The 19339-nt window shown below is 41.3% G+C and overlaps 1 protein-coding gene across 2 annotated transcripts in view; it reads right to left on the reverse strand.

Moving 5' to 3' along the window:
* F5 (coagulation factor V (proaccelerin, labile factor)) overlaps nt 1-19339 on the reverse strand; it is a 64350-nt gene that overhangs the window by 10804 nt on the left and 34207 nt on the right. For both annotated transcript variants that reach the window (XM_013015738.1, XM_013015739.1), the window contains 8 exons: nt 17892-18104; nt 14112-16503; nt 11299-11476; nt 9935-10171; nt 7403-7610; nt 3865-4044; nt 1863-1979; nt 961-1032 (listed from right to left, as the gene is read on the reverse strand). In XM_013015738.1, coding sequence (XP_012871192.1) covers nt 961-1032; nt 1863-1979; nt 3865-4044; nt 7403-7610; nt 9935-10171; nt 11299-11476; nt 14112-16503; nt 17892-18104 — 3597 coding nt within the window. The remainder of the gene's footprint in view (nt 1-960; nt 1033-1862; nt 1980-3864; nt 4045-7402; nt 7611-9934; nt 10172-11298; nt 11477-14111; nt 16504-17891; nt 18105-19339) is intronic.

Below are 19339 nucleotides of genomic sequence, written 5' to 3' on the forward strand. Positions count from 1 at the left end.
AAAACAGACAATTAATAATTTCTCAAGGGAATCAGGTCCTTGGCCAGGCATGGTGGTACACACCTGTAATCCCAGCACCTGGGAGGCTAAAGTAGGAAGATTGCAAGTTGAAGGCCAATCTAGGCTACGTAGTGAGATCTTGTCTCAGAAAACATAAAGGAAGACCAACTTCTTAGAGAAAAAGAGGCTGTGTTGTAGTTAGGAGACCAGACAGTTGACATAAGCTTTGACTACCAAGTCAACCTTTGATGAGGAAATCCTGGCTTCAGGCCTCTGCATGGTTGACTGCCAACCACCACCCATCTCTTCCCGCACACAGGTCATGCTTGTCTTCTCTCAGGTCGGTTTGGCTGCTGTTGAATATTTCTGCCTAACAGGAAGCTACGAGACGGCTGTGGAGGAGCCTCGTGATCCTCTCCATCACAGCCCCTTGACCTCCGGAAGGGATTTGAGGCACACATACAGTGGGCGATCAATTAAGTTTCATGAATAGGTGAACAGTTGGCACAGGCTAAAGGCTATATTATTGGGGACCTTAGCTCCTGGTGATTAAACCCTGTGAATCTTGCTGGAGCATTAGATGTGTGATCAAATCCAGAAAAGATAAAGGGACCGAAAATGCGCACATGGTCATAAAAGTAAGCTACCGACTTCCTAGCAGCCCTCTGGTAGAGACCAGCCTGTATGTGGAGATATCAGTGGTGTGTACTTCCCAGGAAAATGACCCTTTGGGGATAGTAAATGTAAACTAATAGGAGAGATGAAAGCAAACAGGCTTTTAGCTCCTGCCACAGGTCAGCTTCCATTCCCAGATGGGCACCATCAAGGGAGCTTTTTCACTATGTTTTGTTAAAAACAAAAAAGCTGAGAGAGAGTTGACCCATACACAAAGTTGTCACAAATTAGTAAACTTCACAAACTGTCAAGTTATCATTACCAGGCTATGATGCCACTACTTACTCAGATACTCAGAAGCCTTGATCTGTGAGTCAGCTATCATACCAGTACTTAGCCCCAGGGGTATTTTACATCCTGTGAAAAATGGGAGAAAGATTTTTGCTTAGAAAATACATGTGAAGTAGGATTTTTTTAAAAAGCAACCTCTATGGCTAGACGTTATACCTCTGTTAGATAAGGAATCAGATATTTCTATCTGTTGTGTGTGGCAATGACTTACACATGTCTGGTTATAAAAAGGTAGTGAGCATTCTAGTAAGAATGGAGTTTTAACTAAAATGGTGCCAATCCAGAGGGAAAAACCACTGGGAAGCTGAAATGAAATTGATTTGAAAATTGATTTTGATGTGCTTGTATTGTAAAACAAACTATTTGACATTGGGCACTATTCTTCATAAAACCATGTGTGCATGCAGAAGTTGGAAAGCTAGCTATATCTTATCAAGATACCTCAATGTGAGCACAGTGCCTGATATTCAATATGTACGGAGCAAAGGCTTTATAGGGGGAAGGACAGGTGGAAGCTGTGTTTCTTGTATCCAGAAATGCCAAGTTCAGTGACTTCCTCATTTATTGTTGATTCCTACTACCCATTCCTCCTCTACCATAGGAAACTGGAGAGCCTCTGAGATGCCCCTTCCACTGGATTGTAATCCACGAGGAAGAATGCTTTCTACACTTTCCAAAGAGGAATGCTTTTACACTGAACTGTAGAGTTTAAGTTTTCTAGATGACTGCCGTGTTGTTAGTATAATCAGACTTTGGGTCAAAATAAAATAACTATGACTACAAATTATGCCTCTGTCGCATCACAGTTACCAGAGTGAGTTTTTGCAGTTTAAAAGCATCAGGCTGACTCCTGTTGATACCCGTCATGTGAATGATACCCGTCATGTGAATGATACCTTTGTCTATGATGAGAAATGGTGTTTGCATTCCTGCTCTCTGGTTTTCTCCGACCTCTGTGTCTAGAAGCCACCAGCCAGCTTTTGATGCCTTCATTTCAAGAGTTTTAAATGAACCTAAAAATACCAGTAAGGACAAAATTACATACAAAAAATTAAAAGTTAGTATGCTAATGGCTCTCTAAGAATCTTAAAAATCCCTGAATCACAAGAGACTTTAGAGTACTTTTGAAAAGGTATGCAATTCTCATGGGGAAGGACTAAAGATAAAATAGATTCTAAAAAACACAAATTAATAAAAACAAATCACTACATGATTTTTTAAAATCTGCCACCTGTCACTTAAAAGACATTATTATTTAAATGTAATGTTACAAGCTAACAGACACAATAAAACTCATCATCTGACACTGACTATATTGTGTCTCTTCCTCGCTCCATCTTGCGTTATTATATGCAAAAATTCAACATAAACTCCTTATAGTTTCAAATTTTCTTGAAAGCTTAGATATTTGCATAGATATTTACATAAATTGTTTCAGAAAATCACAGGAAAAACGTGAATGCTAAAATTTTTGGCCTTTACCAATTAACACTGTACTTAAATTCTGTTGAGTACCATTTGAGACTATATATTGTGAATGAAAATTACTAGCCAAGGGTCCTCCTCCTCAGATGCACTGAAGGAAATCTGTAGTTTTCCTCTCTCCAGTCAGAAATTTCACTTTGGGGGTCTGGATGAGATAGTGCATTTTAGCTTCTCAGTCAACCAGTCTCGCTGTCTGGCTCCTGTGAAGGAAGCCTCATCGACTAATACGTGGTGAAAAGATGAGAGGAATTTAAACTGGTCCTTTTTGTCTCTGATCTTAACAGAGCCATCCTTTCTAGGTTTAGTAGGGAGTCACTGGTATATAAAAACGCAACAAGTTTTCCCTCCTCACCTGCACTTGTCAATCCAACCCGTTTGAACTTCTGTGCCCTTCTTGAGTCCTGTCAAGGAACTGCCTTTTACTAAGTCCTTAGCATGTGTGGAAGCATGGCTACTTGTTAAAAATGCAGAACCCAGTGGGGCCTTTGTGGCTCACCTTAGAATGCTCAACTACTCAAGAGGTTGAGATCTGAGGATCGCAGTTCAAAGCCAGCCCTGGCAGGCAAGTCCGTGAGCAGAAAGCCAGAAAGGAAGCTGTGGCTCACAGTGGTAAGGTGATACTTGTGAGCACAGAAGCTCAGAGACAGGGTCCAGGCCCCCTCAGGTCAAGCTCCAGGACTAGCACACGTATAAAATGCAGAATCCTGGAAAATTGGGCTAAAATCTACCTCTTCAAAGTCTCTGAGAGCAAAATCTCCACTTCTACCATCTGCATTTTAACCATCTTTTTAGATTTTGAGTGACATCTTACACTCACAGTCCCATTCTCACACCCATTATACAAGCAGGTTCACCTACAAACAGCTCACTAGTGTATTAGCATCCTTTCTGATGATTGAAGTTTTTTCCACATTAAAACTTCCAACTACCTTTGCTATTATTTACTTTTCCAATCATTAAAAAGAAAACCTTTTCTCTCCAAGTAGCCTCATGAATCAATTAAGATTATGAGTCCTGGAGTCACCAACCCAAAACCAGGGTGACAGAGCCGGGAGACCTAGGAATCCATAAAAACTAGGTAAGTTTTGAGCCTCCCTCCCCAAAGGAAAAAACAAAAAACAACAAACTTCTGCTGCATGAGTCCTCTGTGATTAATTTTCTCATCTGCTGGAGACCTGATCCGTGGTTTGGAGAAACCACAGGACACATAGCTGAACCACATATTCAATTTGTGTAGTGCCACATACAGTTTACATTAGCTGACTTTTTTTTTTGACAATTTTGGTGTGTGTCTTTGCCCAGTATTGTTCCAGAATCCTGTGTTCTTGGAGCACAAGGAGATAATGAGAAGGAGTTAGATGCCCTATCCTGCTATTCCTTAGCAGGGAACTCTTCCATTGCCCACATCTTTACCGGGTAGAAGGGGCCAGACCCCTAGCTGGTGCTGTTGAGTGCCATTTTCCAGCAGGGTTTGGCCATGGAAGTGAACCACATGAATGTCTTGGGAACCACCCATGTTTAGCAGGTACAGTCTCACCCACTCTTGCTCGTACATTCTCAGGCCAGGCAAGTGGAAGATCCTCCCATTAATAGCTGCAAGGAGAGAGTGGCAGTCAGTCAAAGACCTGTCTACACCAGGAAGAGGCAGGTCACGAAATAGAGGGCAGTGACTCACCACCCAGCTTTCCCAGCAGGTTGGCGTTCCCAGGCCCACCCCGGCTTAGAAAGGGCTTCCTACACACCCTGAGACCAGTGAGAGGATGAAACAGAACCTCCTGCCCCACTCTTGTCGCTCTGCAGTGGCCTACAGAAATGTGGTGTGCTCACTTCCTCTCTGTGTACTTCAGACTTCATCCTTCTCCTGACCAGTGCTTTTTCCCATTTACCCTTCACACTAATAGGGTCAATTTTCTTATGCTGCACAAAGATGAAGACAAGGATGACAAACTCCAGGGTGAGAATAAGTAAAGGACTATGCTTGCTCTCATCCAAAGACCTAAATTTAGAGATGTTTCACATCAGTTTAGGAAGATGGACCTTGTCTTGGATGTACTCACCAGCCATAGGAAATCATGTTTATTTTTTTTCGTTGGAATGATTGTACTTCTACCTCCTTCTCAGCTTAGATGCCTAGGAGTTTCGGGCTATGTCCAATCTCTCCTTAGTATATTTTTGTTGGTATAGTGACCTTGACCTCATGATCCTCCTGTTTAAGGCTCCCAAGTGTTAGGATTATAGGCATGTGCTAACATGCCCAGATGAAATGCATAACATTTGTGCGTGTGAAAGCATTTTATGAACTTAATCACCTAAAAATAGTTTTCATCCTACAGCTTAGCACTACTAAACATGTAACTGAAACAGAAAGGACATTTTTTTCTTCTTAAAGAAATAGCTGTAGAATTGAAAGAATCAGGCAAGGGAATTTTTGAATGGGGAGGAGACAAGCTCATTTTAGCACCTCGAAAATTACATCAGGTACGAGTGTCTCAGTTTCTGCTTAAGAAACAGATCTCAGAAGAGTGATTATTAGATCAGCATTGTTGAGCTGTTACATCAGGATACTGAAGTGAAGACTGTCAACATAATAGGTGTTCAGTAACCATTTGAGAAATTGTGATGGACGATAAGAATCGCTTATTTGTACATTATTTCACTTCTTTCCTGAGAACATCCTGCAAAGGCCAGCCACTGTGCTCAGTAAGGGCTGGGGACTCAGAAGGTCTGCTTTTCACATACCCTAATAAGTGCTTGTTGCCTGAATCACCAAATCACAAGGGTTTCCACTGAAGCCATACTGGATTCTTTGAGGAAATCAGGAAGCAGCACTTAGTGGGCCCTCAGCAAGTTTAAGAGCACAGCAGAAGACAAGTGTGTCTGGGTCTGCAGCCTGGCCTTCCCTGCCGGACTGGGAGGGTATCCAAAGCATGCATGCCCTACTCCTTCCAGTAGGCAAATTGGCCAAGGAGTAGAGACGGTAGAAGAGGCAAAGAAAGGAGGGAATGGGAAACAAAGAGAGAAGAGAAGAGGAGGGGAGAAGAGAGGAAAGGGGAGGGGAGCAGAAAGGAGAAGGAAAGAAGAGGGAACAAGTAAGGGGAGGAGAGAAGGGAGAGGAGTGGAGTGAGAAAGAGAAGAGAAGAGAGCTATGCTTGCAGTCTGTTGGGTGGCTGTTTCTCAATCAATTTGGCTTAATAGAATCCTTTTAGTGTTTGTATTTTGTAAATGTTTTGACCTTTTGTGATAAACAAATCCATTCTTGGCAGGTGGGGATTTAAAGCCTATATTTTCACTCAGAGGTGAAGAATAGAATAGAATAAGTATAGCACAAGCATGCAAATGGTAGAAGAGGGAGAATGTACCTTCTTTGGCTTGATGGCTGGTGGAGGGTGTCTTGGATTAGACTATGATGTACAATGTTGTTTATTTCTTTTTTTCCTTAGCCACTAGCCCCTTTCTCCTTTTCCATTGCCTGAGTGATCCATGACCCAAAGCACAGGCTCTCACTTTCCTGGGACCCCTGAACAGCCATCTGAATTTATCAGTCTTAAATTTTTTTCCCTAATTTCCACCCATTGTTCCTTTTTCTCTAGGGCTGTTTGCTATCTAGTTGCCAATTTACACGTCAAATGCCTGAATGGATTTCAAAATGGGAATATTTTCTCCAGAGTGATCATCTAATTGCTCTCTTGCTCTCCTCTCCTTCTTTCCCTATCTCTGGCATGGGCACTGCCTGGTAGCAGCTGAGAACTAGAACCATTATAATCACTGTCATTTGAAAAAAGACACTTGAGTGGTCCTTTCTTCTATAGAATGATGTACTCCTTTAGCAATCAAGAACAGGCTCATTAACTTCTCAAAGTGCAGATGAGCAGACTACCTTTCAATATATGTTATCAACTGAAGTGCACTGGCCTACTTGGCCTGCTGATTACTTTGGGGTTTTTTTCCTAGACAATTAATTAAGCAAACTTGTATTGAAGCTAACATTGTGGTACAGAAATACATTTCAACTGATTAAAGTCCAACACCAATGAAGAGAAATTATGGCACCAAAATTTTCCATCCTCTACCATGCTAGGATAGATTTCTATTCAATCTACAGTTCTCATTTTCTAGGCTTTGTTCCACATAAACTTGTGCAAGTTTTCAACATTAGAACTTTTAATTATGTTATGAAAAGAAAAACCAGACCTCAAGCCAAAAATGTCATCAAAATCTACTGAGATACTGTTCAAGAACAAAATCCTCCCAACAGAGCAAGTCTAAACATTAGGTGCTCTCAGTAAGAATCAAACTGATAAAGCTAATTGAAAGCTTCAATTAAATGTTCAATCAACAGCATGCTTAAACTAAGTCAAAACAATGTTCCAACCACTCAATCTCAAACCAAGTAGGTATTGTTTAGAAACACTAACAAAAGATGTTTCATTTATAAATACTGAAGGAACAAAACATCACTGCATCAACCCAGAAATTACCAAGAAAATATTGTGAGGATAATAAATATGAAATTTAGTTAAATTTTGCTCTTCTCTCAAAATTTTTTGTTTGTGTTGGTCGTGGGGCCTGAACTCTGGGCCTGGGCTCTGTCCCTCAGCTCTTCAGCTCAAGGCTAGATAGCACTCTACTACTTGAGCCACAGCACCACTTCTGGCTTCTTCTGCTTATGTGGTGCTATGGAATCAAACCCAGGGCCTCATGCATGCAAGGCAAGCACTCTACCACTGGGCCACCTTCCCAGCCCTACTTTGGATTTTTGTCTGGCAGCAGCCTGTATCACCCTGTCTTTGTCCTCCTTAACCCTCTGAGATGCAAGAATTCAAGTGTAGTTGAAGTGCCTCGCTCCTTAGAAGTGTCTAGTATCTAATCTTTCAAAAAAACCTAAAGGCAGGAATCACTGTGACCTAGTGTGGTTCAATTCTGCGATTAGATCAAAGTCAGAGGGAAATACCGTAAAACTCATGGGAGTTTTTTAGTTCTGAAGATTCAGGTTTCCAAGACCTTTTGGACTTTTCATAATACCAGCTCTTCTTCTCATCGAAGACCATAAAAAGTAACACGAATTCTCTCATGTCCACAGCCATATTGCTCTTCTTATGAAGTATTCCTTTTCGGCAGACCAGAAGGGGTCCTATCAAGCCCGAGTGGATGTCTTTCTCCTGGAGGACAGGAAGAACAAATTGTATGTATTCTCCTTTGCTTAGGATTTTCTTTGCTCTTCTAACAAAAGAAGGACCCCCCCCCAACAAGCTCTTATCGGGAAATATTCACAAATAGATTTGTAAGCCTGGATATCTATCATTTCATTCTGCTTCATCTGATTGTATTCTCTTTTATACCAATAATGATGATGATATTGATAACATAATGGATACCACTTATTGAGCACCTACACTGTAGTCAATGCTTTACCTTGAGCATCTTACTTCATGCCAGCAAGTCTCCTCTCCAAGTTAAATATAATTCATTGTCCAAGTACTTATCAAATGCCTACTATGTACTTCACACTATTACCTCATTTTTTTTAACATTAGACACTGAGATCAAGAAAAGTCAAGTCATTTTCCTGCAGTCACTTAGTAGGGATGCAGCTGGAATTTAAATCTAAGCAGTCTCGGAGCTGGATATGTAGCTCAGTGGTAGAATACACATACAGAGGTTGCAGTCTCTAGTAACACACACACACACACACACACACACACACAACTGCTCTTTTACTATGCTTTTCATTGAGGACTTTAAAAAAATGTCACTATGTACATTACGTTTATCACATGCATCATAGTATTTTGAACTATCTATATATTGTGGACTGGCAGATGGATCTTGCTTTTCCTGCTTTTAATGAAGAGCTGTACCTGTGAATGGTTTTGACTTCTCACCTGCTTCCATAAAGCATAGGAGGCAGCTAGTATTCAACACCTGAGGAGAAATTTGTCCCAAACTGCCTGCCTGGGAATAAAAGAGATCCTCCAGCACTAGGGGACTAACTCCACATGTCGTGGCCTAGGAAACCATCCCTAGCATGCTCCACCTACTCTAGCCACCTCAACCTGCCCACAGAGGTTGTGGCACACAGTTCAGTTTGGGCTTGCCACATTCAAGCAAGGGACAGCAGCAGCTCTGGAAGACCTCTCTGGCTTGACCCAGGATGGGTGGATGCTGCCAGTGGGCCATCAACTCCAGCCATGCAGGATTCCCTTCAGCCCTGAGGTCCTGAGCGGCCCCTCCCCAACCTGGGGACTCCTTTGTCCTAGATACAGGCCTTGTTCTCTTGTTTGCTGAGACTGCATGCACAACTGGGCATTGTCCCTGGGTGTGTGAATGCTTTTGACCCCACGCCTGCTTCCACAAAGCATAAAAAGTACCTGCATTCAACTCCTGGGTAGAAGTCAGCCCCAAACCATGTGCCTGGAACAAAAGGGAGACCTCAGCACTAAGGAACTCTCTATAGAGGTCTTGGCCAAAAACAAAGCTTCTAGCGTTAGAGAGTGTCCTGGAGCCCTTGCTGCCTGCTTGTTTGAGGGGAGAGGGCACCTGGATTTTCTTGGGTGACCACATTTGCATGGGATTGCACTGTGAAAATAACAAGTGCGCCTGTCTCAGAGGGCCGAGGTGAAATGAGGGCACCAGGTGCATGCAGTAGGTACCATATGAATGCTACTTTCCTGCCTCCCAGCAGCCTAAGCTCAGGCAGGAAGCCTGGGAGTGGGTACCATTTGTCTTGATCACAGAATGGCTATTTTGTCCAAAAAATCTCTTCATTCTTCACTGGAGGAGTTGGACACAGGATAGAATGTGTCTGCATTTCTTCCTCCCAGAGAACACTGTCTCCTCTTGCCTGTGTCCCTATTCAGTTTAGAATAGTGCTGACTCCTTGTCACATGGTTTATTAGCAAACAAGAGATAACAAATTGATTCTCTCCATAGACTCCACAGAGCAGAGAAAGAATTCTTCCTTCTGCCCCCAGTCTCATTATGTGACTTGAGCCTACTTTGTCTGCTTGGGCCTTCCTTTCCCACCCTGCTGAGGCGTGCCTCAAAGCCTGGCTCCAGGCTATTAAATACTGCAAATAAGCATCTTTCTTTCTCTGCAAATGCAGGTGCCCTAACTTGAGCCCACGCATTTATATAATCCTCCCTCTTCTCCACTGTAAAAATAGTTCTCTTCTTCTCATCTAAACACTACGCGGAGATTCCTTAGTTTGGGTACCAGTGATTAGAACCTTTCCACAGCCCTCCCAAAAAACAAGAGCAACTTTTAACAAGAAATAACCCAACCCTTATAATGAAACGCCTCAGTACAATTAATGTATGCAACTAAAGAAAAGAAGGAGAGCCAGACTGCCAGGCAGGCAAGCAAGAAGGCAAGCAGGAAGACAGACAGACAGACAGACAAAGAGAAACAACCCAACCTTTACATTTGGTGGACCCAGATGACAAGATTAGGAGAATGACAAGAACATCAGATGGAAATACTAACCGGGTTCACTGCTGAGTAGTAGGCCCATACTCGACAGGCAGAGCCTGGGTTCTCGGGCCCTGATCGCTCTGTGGCATGCCATACATAGGTGTAGCTGCTGTTGGGCTGGACAGCATTATCCTCCTTAAACCACTCAGGAGAGTCATCTTCGTAAGTCTTTCCTTCTGATGACTTTTCGTAGGAAAGCCCGTGGGTGTGAAGAGAATATGGTCTGGATGCCAAGTTTTTAAAGCGAACCTAGAGAAAGGAATGCTCTATAAATTAATTGACAAAACAAGCTGAACTGAAAAATGTCAGCAATAATTGGCTAAAATGGGCAGTTGTGAGATCAGAACTAAGGCATATTGAGGATTTGCCTTTGGGAGTTTATATGTAAATTTTAATCTGGTTTCATAATCATGCTTTGACATACAGCCTATGTAGTTTACCATAGAAACACAGAAATTATGCTTGTCTTTAGTCTCAAGGCTAAAGGACTGACATTATTTACTGTTATGTATGAATTCATGTGGAAGTCTGGTCCCTAGCCTGCTCTGGTGATGGAAGTTGGTGAAACCTTTAGGAGGCAGGAGGCAGTTGAAGGAAGTTAAGTCATTGGGAGAAGTCCCTGGGGAACAAGGTTTTGGGGTCCCAGCCCCTTCCTCTCTATCTTTTTTGAGTTCCTGAACACCAAACACAAACACCTATGCTCCCCCACACACTGTCCACCATGATCAGTCTTACTTCAGGCCCAGAGAGCAATAGAACTAAGTGACTATTGGCTGCAACTTCTATAACAGTTAGCTATAATAATCTTTTTCTCCTTTAAGTTGCTTTGCTTAGATATTTTGTCACATAAACAGAAAGATAACAAATACCCTTCTTTTCTTTTTTTTTGGGACCCGTCATGGGGCCTGAACTCTGGGCCTGGGCATTGTCCCTTAGCTCTTCAGCGCTCTACCACTTGAGCCACAGCACCACTTCCAGCTTTTTTTTAATTTTTGCTTATGTGGTACTGAGGAATCGAACCCAGGGCCTCAGGCATGCAAGGCAAGCGCTCTACCACTGAGCCACCTTCCCAGCCCTCTTTTTTTTTGTGATAGGGGTTTCTTTATGTTATCCACTCTGCTCTCTAACTCCTGAACTGAATAATATCTCTGAATTATTCACTTTCCAACACTGAAAAAAATAAGGAAGATCATTTTTTTTTGTCTTGAAGAGTGTCAAATGGCTTGAACAATCCGCCTTTGAAAATCAATTTAATTATGTATTAACTTTGAACAATGATTCACCTCTATAATTTTTTGGACACCTTCACCTGAGCAATGTGTGGCACTTAGGAGAATTCCTCGGATGACGTTATTAGGGCATAAACTATGACTTACCTGGATAACATCATCCACTTCTGCTCTAATGATAGGACCAAGAATGCCAAGGTGCTCCTCATACTCTCCCCGCGGATCCCGTCTGGTAAAAGTACTATCCAGGTACTTTCGGAAGACAACTTTCTTGTACGTGGTGTCCTGTGGCACGTCATCAATGTCGTCATCCAGGTCCGCCTCTCTGAAATAATGACAGTGGTCATTTTATAGAAGAAGACATCAACACTGGTTCAATTTAGGAAATTGTCTCTGTTTTGAAATAGAGTATCTAGCACAGAACTGTTAATAACCATTGCAGGGATAAACTAATGAATTTATGTGTGAAGAAAGAGACTGGCCACTAAACTCCCAGCCGAAGGATCATTTCTTAGGGAAAGCTTCCTACGATGCTTTGGATGAGGTCATTTTTATCATGCCTTCTATTTCTACTGCGTGATTATAGTTTACACAATAAATTCCTGTGACCATATATGCCTATGAGGCAAATGATATATGTTCTATTTGTGAGATTATCTATTTCTGTCTTATTCCACCTCTGAGGTATAAGCCCTGTGAGGTAGGTATTATGTTTAGTTTGCTCACAGTATTTTTCTAATGTGGAACCTAAAAACATCACACTCACCCAAGCAGAGAGTAGAATGGTGGTTAGTAGCGGCTTTGAGGGCAGGACATAGGGAAGATTTAGATCAACAGATACCAAATTTCAGTTAAATGCACAAGGAATATGATCAGAAAGTATATTATACAACTTGATAACTATAATTAAAAATAGAGATCTATAGTCTTGAAAACTGGCAAGCAAGTAGATTTTTAAGTGTGGTCATCACAAAAATAAGAGACAATGCACATGCTAAACTAGCTTGAACTGGACATTTCACAATGTATATGTATTCAACACTGTCAATATTTACAAATAACAAAAAATGGTGGTACACACATCTTATGGAGCACCACTGAATAGAAAAATGATTCTTGATACATGAAAGGACTGGCTGAAGGTGGAGAATGTATGTATTGTGTGGGGGGAAAATGCCAGTCCCAAAGGTTACACGTTGCTTGATTTTGCTTATATGATATTCTTGAAATCATTTACATAATATTCTTGAAATGACAGTAACAGAGACTACAGAAGTGGTTGCCAGGAGATGAGGAGGAAGGTGGTGGGAGGGAGAGAGATGTGACTAGAAAAGATAACTAGGCTTTTCATGGTGATGGAAATGTTCTCTGCCTGAAAGTATTTATTTAGGTCAGTATATTGGCTGTGCTACAATGTTACAATTTCGCAGGGTGTCACCAGAGCAGAAATGAGACAGAGCATGCAAGGTATCTGTCTGCATTGTTTCTTGCAATTTAAAATTTTTCTCAAAATATAAAGGTTAATTAAAATATAAATATAACACATTATTCTCTAGATAGCTCATCAGCTCAGTTCAAAGCATATGAAATTCCCATAGTCTATGGGAATGAGCCAAATCTTAGTCTGTCATACTCATAATACTACTGATATATTTCATAAACCATCAACAGAGATTTTTTTTTTGGTGGTGGTACAGGGATTTGAACTGAGGATCTCACACTTACTAGGCAAATGCTCTATCACTTAAGTCATGGTGCCCCAAAACATAGTTCATTTTTTTTTAAGACATAGTTCTTTTTGCTTTAGTTTTTTTTTCTTTCTGATAGGTCTCCAACATTCTGTTCTAGCTGGCCTTAGACTACAATCCTCTAAATTTCTAAGTAGATAGGACTACAGGCATGAGCCAATCTGTGTAGCCAACATGGAGTTTTATTCTGCCTTCTTTCTAGTCTGACCTACAAACTTCATCCATTCTAGATAGATTCTAAGCTTAGCATCCAGTCTCACAGAACACAGGAGAGAGGAGAAAACAACTTTGCAATAAAAGCTGGGTGTAGGACTAGACTAAGGCATGAGATTTTTAAAAGCATTTGTTTCATCTTGTTCTACTCTGAAGAAACACTAACTTCTATCACCCTCAGACCTTGCTTATAATTCTCAGATATCCAGATAGTCTCATGCATTTAAGTAGGAAGTTAGGAGGAATGTATTTTTAGTAAGAATCCTAATGTGGAAATAAATACTTGTGGACCAAAGTCACATCACATATTCTGTCTGGCTACTCTCATTACATTTTAGTTTTTAGTGAATAAATGTAGCAGCTTTTATGAGAGCTGTGGACTATTTATAGACCATGAATGAACAATTAATCACCATGTGTATCCCTGAGAATCTGTAATTGACCAATTCTTGCTCCTTTCCTCCTCTTTCTTCTATATATAGCTGAGCCCAATGTGACTCTCTACCTCTAAGCAATACTAAATTGAAATGGTCTTAACTTAAGAAGGTATATGTTGAAAAGTATCTTAAATATATATACATATATATTCAGAATCTGCCCTATAAACACATAAATGTGAAAAGGAGATGTTTACATTGTAATCTGGATTTGAAACCAACTTCAATTAAGTCATATTAATTTGATGATCATTATGGATAGGCTAAGCTCCATATTGGAACAAGACAGGAGAACTTGTGGGAAGAGAATAGGAGACAGGAATCATTTATACCCATAGCACACAAGAGATTTCACAGTGATTCCTGTTACATTTCTTTAGGTCTCTTCTAAAGCCATGGAACCAATTTTCAGAACTGACACAGGAAATACGGGCCAAGTTGCAATAGGAGAACCAAACTATATTGTACATAATTTGCTAAAAATTATTTCTTAGGGCTATTTTGTGTACTTTTCCTCCATAGAAGTGGGGAAAAGAGACTATAAAAGAGAAAACTATCCAACCTTTCTGCAAATTGTGAATAATCCCAGGATATTTCCTCAGCTGCAATATAATAATACTTTCTGTTCCCCGAATTGCTGCGGAGATACCATGCCGCGATGTTGTCAGGATTCCTGGAGGATGTCGTATCTGCCCTTGTGTCTGTTTCATACGGGTTGTCGTAGTTCACATAGTACAGCTCAGCATAGTCATCTTCACTGCCCTCATAATCTTCCCTGGGAATGATCTCGATGTAATCTCCATCATCTCCACTGAAGCCTACCACCACGAGTGGGTTAAATTCTTTCGGTGTAAAAGTGTCATTGAGCGTTGGAGATGGCATATGAATAAGGTCTAGATAGGGAAACGTTTGATTAAAATCAGGATGAGGTAGAGGCTGACTGGATTCAGAAGGGGAGGATGTCTGACTGTGGTCTGGAGGAAGTGTCTCACTGCTATTAGGAGGAAGGGTTGTCTGACTGATGTCTTGAGAGACAGTCACCTGGCTAAGGTCTGGAGACAGGGCCATCTGGCCAAGGTCTGGAGACAGGGCCATCTGGCCAAGGTCTGGAGACAGGGCCATCTGGCCAAGGTCTGGAGACAGGGCCATCTGGCCAAGGTCTGGGGGTGGAGATGTCTGGCTGAGGTCAGGGGAGAGTGTTGTCTGGCCTGGAAATGGGGACAGCGCTACCTGGCCAAGGTCTAGAGATGGGTCTGTCTGGCCGAGGTCAGAGGGTGGGGACATCTGGCTGAGATCTGGGGACAGAGCCATCTGGCCAAAGTCTGGGGACAGAGATGTCTGGCCAAGGCCTGGGGAGAAGGGCATCTGGCCGATGTCTGTGGAGGGAATTGTCTGGCTGAGGTCTGGGGTGGGGGAGGTGTATTGCTGATCTAAAGGGATGGATGGCTGACCAAGTTCTGCCAGGAAAGTCGGCCAGGTGTCATGTTCTGAGAGAGGGGAGGTTTGACTGTCGTCAAGAAAGAACTTATGGCTTAGGTCATAGGGAAGCATCCAACTGGATTCTGAAGGAGAGGCTCTATGATTGGGATCTGGAGTAGAGTGTGTTTGATCAGAGTCTTGAATAGGAAACCATTGATAGCCTTCCTCCGGGGGCACTATTTGATCAGGATCAGGAGGGGAGGAGCTTGCCTGACCAGTGCCATTTGGGAGCTTCTGATTATGGCTAAGATTCCTGAGGGGGACTGTCTGATTGGAGTCTATGGGAAGAGACGTTTCATTGGATTTAGGCAGGAAAGGGTGGTTGGGTCTCTTGGTGTAGGTATCTCTTCTTCGGGGGTGAAAACTCCGGGGAGACAGAGGAACATGCTGTGTAAGCTTCTTCTTTTTCCGTGTTCGGATTAAAAATTGTCCTCTCATCAAGCCACTATTTCCTCCACGCTGTTTGACTTGAGAAATGTTTCTCAGGTTACGTCTCATTGGAGTGAGGTTTGGGCGATTACTCTGCTGTCCTGGCTGTTCTGTAGAAGGGATGCTTTCTTCCAGAGTCCTCAAGACATTCTGGGTACTGTTCTGTGTACCAACAGCCATGTCTTCCTCTCTGTCTTCTATGATCTCATAGCTACCTTTTTCAGAAGCCAGATACCATTTCTCATTCATAATCTTTGATGGGTTCATTTGTTTTAACAGTAATAAATCACTAAGAATGTCCTTCCCGGGGCTCATTCTGGAGGATGTATTATCTTGGTTTGAATGTCTCCCAAGTTTACGGACTGGGAAGTTCATCCAGGAGAACCTATGCTTTGCAGCTTGGTGTCTTCCTGCCTTGGGTACTTTATGTTTAGCCTGTCCTTGGCTTCTGAATCCTTCTGTAAGGAGGCTTATGTGTGTGCCATCTGGCTGCAGGGGGTCCTCCCTATAGTCTTCAGAATATGGGCTGGAATGCTCTTCTGTGGAAGGGTTGAGAACTGAATTCTTGTCGAAGCCAGTGAGGTGTCCCAGGGGGCTGACAGCTGGAGTGGCTACTGGGTGGGGAAGGGTTTTCTGAGGCTCTGTGAGGTTATCAACAGTGAGCCTACTCGTGTTTCTTGAGGAAGAAGAATTCAAGCCAATAGCTGTATCTGTGCTCGGAGAAATAAATTCGGAGCTGTTTTCTAGGGCAAGAGCAGTAAGATTGAATTCATCTTCTTCCCCATTCAATGATGAATTCCTGAATGACCTAATTCCTAATGAGGTAGCCAGTTCATCCTGGTAATCAGATTCATTATCATCCTCTTCCTGTTCGTTTTCTGCAGAGTAGCGCATTTTCCGAGTCTCCATGACTGTAGACTCCACAGGTTTATAAATATACGAGTCATCATTATCATCATCATTCCGGTTACATTTAACATCTCTGAATCTCAGACTTAGGTTTTTGCTTCTGGGACTAGAATTCATGGTAGTTATCATCCAAGTTCCTTTAGAAGAGACACAGAAGACAAATGTTGAAAGTCAAGGAAAAGGTATTAGAACAACAGTATCTGAATGATTTCTTGTGGACTTTGAAATATGTATCTGTCTGTGATATGTGGGCCATTGTTAATTGGTGAACTTTAAATTATTGGTCCTTAATGACATAAAGAAAGAAACTGAGAATAAGATACTTAAGTGTTTGTGTTTTTGTTAGCAGTTTGCTTATACTGTGACACTCAAGTACATGATCAAGTCATTGCTCTTATTGACAGAATGTAGTCCAAAAGTAGGAAGTAGGAAGAAAAAAAGTTTAGGTTTTTTTTTTTTTGCACACAATGTCAAGCATATTTTGGAAGATATGAGGGGAGGGTTGAATCACAAATAAGACATTGACTATTATAAACATCTTATTAGCTGTATATCTTGTTTGAGAGTTAGAGTTAGAGGATGATAATAATGTCTACTTCCAGCAAAATATTTAGATCTTTAAGAAATAATTTAGATAGGGTCAATGCAGATTTGAATCTGTCTAAAATGGTATGAATTACTAATATGCTAAAAGTTTCCTGGGAAGTCTCCAACACCTCTGACTTGGTAAATATTACAATTAATGGCCAAAGAACCTCTGTCAATTGATGTACTTTTTATGTGTGCCTGGATTGGGACTTGAACTCAGGGTCTCATGCTCTCACTTAAACTCAGTACTTGCTGCTTTTTTTTGCTCACTGGCCAATTCTCTATCAACTGAGCAATGCCTTTAAACACTCACTGGGCTTTTTTTTTCTCAAGGCTAGAACTTTACCACTTGAACCATACCTCCACTTCCAGATTTTTTTTGTGATTAGCTGGAGAAAAGAATCTCACAAATTTTTCTTCCTGGGCTGGCTTTAAACCAAAACTCTCAGCTCTCAGCCTCCTGAGTAGCTGGGATTGCAGTGTGAGCTACATGAGCCCTCCACTATAGTGTTTTACAGGTGAATAATTTGAGGCTTGTTTAGGCTGTGTAAGATTACTAGCGATTGAGTGGTAGAGGATTTGAGCTGTGTCTGATTTTTTACCCTAGGATGGGTGGTTGTCTTAAAAAACGAAAAGGAGTGTCTGAACTAACAATACAAGCTTTCCTACTCATGCATTGTCCTCAGGGTTGTGCAGTATCCTCCTGCTGGTAGTCTTGACTGCCCACTCGACTCAGAATTGTATAAATTGGAGCCATATGAAAGAATAGGACCCAGTTAAGTCAAGGGTTTCCCATTTTGAAGCCCTCAATTATAGTGAGGACTACAAGGCATCAGGGAAATACACCAGAAAGAGGTGGTTGTCTGGAGAAATGTTGCTGGCCTTTAGAGACCAGTGGCCCAAAGTCAGCTTCTTCTCCAAGTGTCCACCTTCTTACCAATGTTATCCATTGTGACTGTCACAGATTCTCCACGCATGGGGAAGAGGGTCAAGGTATCTTCATGCCTTTTTCCATGCAAAAATGAGTGTCCAGTGAAATGAATGGTCAAAATATCATCCTGAGCCCCCACACTGCAGAAGTGCCACTGGACAGTGTCATCAAAGCAGAATCCTAAAGTAGGTATGCTCTCAGGCACATAGCCATTGATAGCTGAAAGATAAGATGTGTTAGTATACCAGGTCTCTGCAAACGAAAGGGCATGTGTCTAATTATATCCAAGACAAATGTCCTAGTGTTCATTTGGTTGTGTCAAAGCAGTGATTATCCAAGGTAAGTCTCACTAGGTCTACCGTGTGACCAGGAGATCAAATTCAGACTTCCCAAATGAGAGCTTCTCCTTCTTAGTCAGTTGAGAGAGAAATGTCGGGATAGAGACAAAGCCTTTTATTCACATTGACTTATTCATTCATTTGACAGATATATATATATATATATATATATATATATATGTTAAACATTTTGAGTTCTAAAATCTGTCATAAGGAAATTCTGAAGATAAATAGAGAATAGTAAGCAGAACAGTTCTACTTTGAAGAAAAGCAAACCATAAGAAATTCATCTTCTTGATATACCAGTCTCTGAGAAAAATGAATCTCCTTTAAAAGGGAGCTTATTTAGGAGATTCTGTCATTTTTATGGATGCCTATTGTCATCTATATATGTTATAACTTTCCATTCAGTTTCATGCAGTTTGACTCAAAATATAAATATATGTTCCTCACTTTTAAAAGAATACTGCTAGGCAACATCTCTATTTTTGGATGTACTAATCAGCAATAATTTGTGATCAAATCAAATCTGTACTAATTTGGAGTCAAATCAAAGAAACGACTTTTATGTGGACAGAGCCCACACCTGCGTGGACTACCTCTGTACCTCTAGTACTAGTAGAGCGTCCAGACTCCCAGCAAATTTGTAAGTGAGCACTTAACATCATTTCAGGGATTCAATATGTATTCCTTAGCAATTTGCACCTCATTCTAGAGGTACATATTTATTGGACAGTGTACCTTTATTCCATTTATTCTATATGGCCACTGGCTATCAGTGGCTATTGAACAAGTGGTTTCTTGCAGGGTTAGGGATCAAACCAAGAGCCTTATGCATGCTAGGTCAGCACTCTACCACTGAGTTATATACTGCCAGTCCTCATGAATGCTTGATAATATGAATAAACTGAACTGAGATGTAGTAGAAAAATGCAGTTCACATTGGATTGCAAAGATTGAGTAATAAAGTAAATCTCATTAAATTTTTCTATTGATTAAATTTAAAGTGATATATAAAATATATTAGTAAAGCACACTAAATTAATTTCACTTTATGACTTACTTTCCTTTGTTACTTATTTTTATGTCAGTACTGGGGCTTGAGCTCAGGGCCTT

Source organism: Dipodomys ordii, unplaced genomic scaffold (assembly GCF_000151885.1).
Source record: "Dipodomys ordii isolate 6190 unplaced genomic scaffold, Dord_2.0 Scaffold27, whole genome shotgun sequence".
NCBI lineage: Eukaryota > Metazoa > Chordata > Mammalia > Rodentia > Heteromyidae > Dipodomys > Dipodomys ordii.